The sequence below is a fragment of the Amblyraja radiata genome, chromosome 14 (assembly GCF_010909765.2).
Source record: "Amblyraja radiata isolate CabotCenter1 chromosome 14, sAmbRad1.1.pri, whole genome shotgun sequence".
NCBI lineage: Eukaryota > Metazoa > Chordata > Chondrichthyes > Rajiformes > Rajidae > Amblyraja > Amblyraja radiata.
In genome coordinates this window covers 14,099,562-14,105,157 of record NC_045969.1, presented here as the reverse complement: position 1 = coordinate 14,105,157, position 5,596 = coordinate 14,099,562, and the positions used below count along the sequence as shown (strand labels likewise).

General features: G+C 43.1%; 1 protein-coding gene across 1 annotated transcript; it reads right to left on the bottom strand.

Annotated features, from left to right (window-relative positions):
• Window positions 1–1,988: 1,988 nt before the first annotated feature.
• olig1 (oligodendrocyte transcription factor 1) lies at window positions 1,989–3,436 on the bottom strand. Its single transcript, XM_033032569.1, has one exon. The coding sequence runs from the start codon at window positions 3,265–3,267 to the stop codon at window positions 2,617–2,619; it is 651 nt and encodes a 216-aa protein (XP_032888460.1). The 5' UTR covers window positions 3,268–3,436; the 3' UTR covers window positions 1,989–2,616.
• Between the last annotated feature and the right edge of the window lie 2,160 nt (window positions 3,437–5,596).

Below are 5,596 nucleotides of genomic sequence, written 5' to 3'. Positions count from 1 at the left end.
CCGCGACAACCTTTTTTTTCTGCTCCGGATTCAAGGCTTCCGAACTCGGAAGGAAGCTATGAATTCTACAAGTACAATCGCGTTGGAAATAATTATTTGCTTAAGTAAGAAAGCAGGATGACCCTAAATTATGTGAGACTGGTTGTACAGAAGATGTAATGGCATCTGAAAAGAAAATGCTCTCAACAATGTCACTCTTTTCAAGCCAGACGCAGGAGGATCTGTCAAATTTAATTATTTATGCATGTTGTAAGTAACGAAAATACCAAGTTGTCCAAACAAAATGTTTGAATGATGAATATTCAAAATATCGTTCGCTCTATTTGAAGCTATCGCTGCTCACCTTTCGCGCTGCAGATAATTTCAGATATGAAAGTAGAAGGCTGTGGAGGCCATCAATGGATATTTTTAAGGCAGAGATTGGCAGATTCTAGGGTACACAAAAATGCTGGAGAAACTCAGCGGGTGCAGCAGCATCTATGGAGCGAAGGATTGGCAGATTCGTGTTTGGGAAGGATTATGGAAGTGTATAGAAAGGAAATGGAGACCCTTCTTCAGACTGATGGGAGAATGGGGTTGAGAGGGAAAGATAGATCGGTCATGGTGGAGTAGACTTGATGGGCCGAATGGCCAAATTCTGTTCCTTGAACTTAAGAATTAGCTAAAAAGCACATTCGCAGGAAATATGCAAATACATGTAAAGACGCTGAAAATCCCACCTTTTATAAAACAAACGCAATTGCGGATTTTATTTTCATCCACCAGGAAACACTAGACAATTATGATATATATATTTTATAATGAGATTATCGCCGTCGGACCGAATGGACGGCGCAAGGCTGCTGTAGTTGAGAGGAAAGAAAAACTCACGATGTGATAAGACACATAGCTGTCGTCCTCTCTGATTAAAGGAATTCTTACTGGCTTAAATGTAAATAGATGATGCGTCTTTCTTTCGATTGTATGCGGGAAGTACCCGAACGCCCTCCCCTAAGTTTGGCACCGGCTTTTGATTTTGCTTGAGTACCCAATATGCTAGTTGGGTAGATTGGATGTTGACTTTCAGTTTATGTTACGTTCTGGATTGTTAGAGGGTCTTTGTTAAAAACAAACTCAAGTAGTTCCAAGCAAAGAGCAACTTTTGGCCCAGGCTTCCCGAAAGATAATGTTAAATAATGTTTCAAATCCCTCTGAAAACCATCATCTTCAAGTCGCCCACCTGTTAAATAATATACTGCTATTTCGTGTGAATTCCAATCTTTTGGCCACCATCTGCTACCTTCATATTCTGTCAGTTACCTAGTGCCATGCAATGTAGTTTCGGCAAATCCGCAGGTAATTCAGGTACGTATTTTTCCCTGATAGTTTTGAGAAATAATAATGCAATCAACATACTTTTTAAAAAACCTAATAAATATTAGCTTCGTTATATTAAACATGCAATTTCCTGTATAAAAAAAAGAAGAAACCGCACAATATTTTCACAGATCATAGACTTGATATGAAATGACTTCAGGCCAATTGGTTAGAATGCAGGCACAAAATGCTGGAATTACTCAGCGGGACAGGCAGCATCTCTGGAGAGAAGGAATGGGTGACGTTTCGGGTCGAGAGCCTTCTTCACACTGAATGCAAATTGGTGTTTAGGCATTAACTGCGATTATTGTATAAAGTACTGGTTTTAAATATAAGGTCTGTAATGAATGGTTATTCACCCCGGAACTCGTATAAAGTGACATTCTTTTATATGCAGATGTCAATTTGATTTGTCTATCGAAAGCAAACTGTTGCTAAAAAATACTATATGCCCTGCTTGTAAAAGAGAGCGCGCACCCGAACACAGACACAATTCGCAGAAAATGTGCCCTATGTCCTAAATAGCAGATAACGGTTCACTGCAGTTGAGGGGTATCTTTGCGAGATCAATATTGTGCTGATACGTTCTTGAAGCTAAGGAAGCACGGAATAAACAACACGCCAACTCTAACTCTGCATATCAAAACATTTATTGCATATATATATAACTGTACAATACATTTAATGCACGCGATTAGATTAGAACATTTGTCCACAAAACACTAACCGATAACAGTTCAATTTCCCGACTTTAAAAAAAAAGTGACGCATTGATGAGTTGGTACACAAGGAGTGGTGTTGCTGAATTTTTAACAATAAATACCGTAACCATTGTTAATAGAAGCTCAACGCTTTGTTAAGGAGTAATTATTCTGCAATTAGAATGAATTTATACAATGAAACAGTCCGTTTGGTTCTGTCATTCACAAGGACGTATTACTAAATACAATAGTTTATCGCTCGTATTGGGAGTCATAAAACTGAAAAACCTTTTGCATATCCCTTCGTTAATCCGAAAACAATAAGGAGTACCGGCCCTGACGTCAATGAAATCCTTATCCTAATCCACCTACTAACATTAAGCATTAATATAAACAAAGAAACTCGCAATACTGTAGTGCTTACAAAGTAGAGAAAATAGCATTATTCTAGTTCACTTATTCGTGTCTTTTGTTTAATTCATTCGTACAAGTTTGTTTTTTTACGGTGTTTGAAGCGATCCCAGCAATGTCCCAGTGCGATGTTTGGTGATTTCCGGCATCACTTGGGAAACCTCGTCTGGAGACTGGGAGGGTTGAGAGTCGAGGGGATACAGTGAAACCTGCAAGCGGCACAAGCGCAAGGAGAGCCGGGCCACTGCTGGAAACAAGCCTGATCGTCCGGAGTCAAGGGGCACTTCATGGTCGGAGACGAGTGCCTGGGGGTGCCCAGGGTCAAGAGAGACGGAGCAGCTCCCAGCAGCAGCGAGCCCCCGGCTGTCAACACTGGCAGCTGGGCCAGCCGAGAGGCGGAGCCGCTCCGGCCGTACATCTCGCCGATCAGCCTCTTCATCTCTTCCAGGGAGCTGGTGAGCATCAGGATGTAGTTCCTGGCCAGCAAGAGAGTGGCGATTTTGGACAGTTTCCTCACCGACGGCCCGTGAGCGTAAGGCATAACTTCCCGCAGCGCGTCCATTGCCACGTTCAGGTCGTGCATTCTCTTGCGCTCTCTGCTGTTGATCTTCTTCCTCAGTAGGAACTGCTCGTCCTCCGATAGATCCTTCTTACTCCTGGACTTGGCCGACGGGGTGGGACTGGGCGACTCGTCGGGGGAATGTGACCGATCGGCCGGGTCGATCTTGTGGGAGATGTTGTACAAAGTGGGCGTGACCACGAGCAGTTCGTTCGGCGTCGACTTCAGCAACTCGCTCATGGTCTGAAGTCCAGACTCGGTTTCTCGGGACAACGGATAATCGCGCTGACAACCCCTTTGTCCTGGTTCTCGGTTCCTCGCGAGCACCAAGGAGTAACCCGGGTGTTTCGTGGCGCTGCCGTCCTTTCTGCTCAATGTGTCAGTGTCAGTGTCAGTCTCCGAGGAGTTCGGCGACAGTCAAACCTAAAATGAACCTGGCACTGGCGGACGAGTGAAAGTATTTAACGGAGAATGGAGGAGAATCAGCCAATCTAAAGTCAGGACACAGTAACTGACCAACGCTATTGGTACAAGGCTCTTTCAATGAAAAGTCTCAAAGAGCGCCTTCCACCCTCACCCCCGCCTTAAATCCTGATATCTCTATTTATCTTCACAATTTAAAAAAAACTAGTTTTATGTTCATTCCGCTATTGCGAGTTATTTCCACCCCCTCCACTTTGTTTTCACCCATACCCCTTCTCTTCCTCCTGTATCCATTCGCAGTAATTTCACATTCTGATTATTTTATATTTCCTATTGATCAGATGAAAGATTTTAAAATCTATGGAGTTTCATCATTTCGGTGACCCGGGTTATTAAATATATACAAACCCGTACAGCTGCTGCCGCAAGTAAGAATGTAATTGTTCCGTTGTGCGACACATTGCAATAAAATACCCTCTTAGTTCTTAAATGAACTCTTAAAACATAAATAGCAACCAATCCAATTTCGGATGCCGTGTAAACAGTTGCTGGAATCTGCATTGGGTTGGTCAGCAAATGAGTAGGAAAGATAGCTCAAGCCCTTCAATCTTTTGCTTATGTTTTGATTGAGGTTGTTTGAAATCTTCCCCCATTACTGCCACTATTTTAAATAGTTTCCCCCCCGCTAAAACTACTATGCAGCTGGATTAATGACGGAAAATGCGTTCAGGGCGCCTCTGTGGAAAGAGGTCGAGTTAAAGTTTCAGGTCCAGGATGTGGGTATCCGAGTCCTTTACGATGTTGACACCGATACAGAATGCTGGAGTAACTTAGCGGGTCAGGCACTATCTCTGGAGAAAAGGAATAGGTGACGTTTCGGGTCGAGAACTTTCTTCTGAGTGAGAGTCAGGGGAAAGGGAAAATAGAGGTATGAAAAGGTCCTGAACAAATTAGAACCGGCACCGATGACCAAGGAAAGGCGGGGCCCACAATGGTCCATTGTTGGTAATAATGAATAGATGCAAACAGTGCAAGTGGCAGAATTAGCAGTGCAACTTTAGAATGTACTCGAGCCTCCGTTCATGCCTAGGGTCTTTACTGACAGCGGCGCTGGCAGCGCTGTCATTCACTTGTTCTTTGAAACACAGGAAAACAAAGTAAGACCATTGTAAGACGAGGTTATTTCAGACGCAAAGAAGATTTTCACAAAAAAATATTGGGAGCTAATAAGAAACATCTTCCACGTACGCCGGGCATTGGAGGATTCATGTAGAGACATGTTAATCAACTGGCATCGCTTATATAAATATATATTGATTAATATCAACTCATAATATGTCTTCACCTCCCCGACCAGTCGCTTGAGAACGGTACGCGTTGAAATTTAGCATTGTAGTAAATATTACCGTGAAATAAATACCTTCTTTTGTGCGACTTAAAGACCAAGAGAAACTCTTGATAAACATTTTTTGTAAGCTAAAGGCAGGTGGCATAACTCAAAAAGCAAATGCCGTGGATGCACGAGAATCTGAAATGGTGCAGGAAAATGCTGGAAACTCAGGTGGCCTCTCTGGAAAGTGAAACTGAGTTGATTGACAAGGAAATGCAGGTACTGGTTTACCAAGGAAAAAACACTCTGCTGGAGTGACTCAGCGGGTCAGGTAGCATCCCCGGAGAACATGAATATGTGACCCGAAACGTCACCTGATCCATGTTCTCCAGTGAAGCTGCCTGACCCACTGAGTTCCTCCAGCAATTGTGTATTTCCTTAATTGATTGATTGAAAGATGCAGAATTGAAACAGGTCATTCGGCCCACCGAGTCCAAGTCGACCATCGATCAGCCTAGTTCTTTGTTGTCTCACCTTCGCAAGCACTCCCTACATATTAGGGGCAATTTACAGAGGCCAATTAACCTACAGACCCGCACGTCTTTGGGATGTGAGAGGAAACCAGTGCACCCGAAGGAAACCCACACGGCCACAGGGAGAACTTGCAAACTTCAAACAGACAGAACCGGAGAGTTAACATTGAACTTGGGTCTCTGGCGATGTGAGACATGTTTGAAACCAATAACCTTTCAGTAGAATTAATAATTGCACCGAGGATTATTAAGAAAGAATCTTTGCAATTTTCAGTTATAGCAA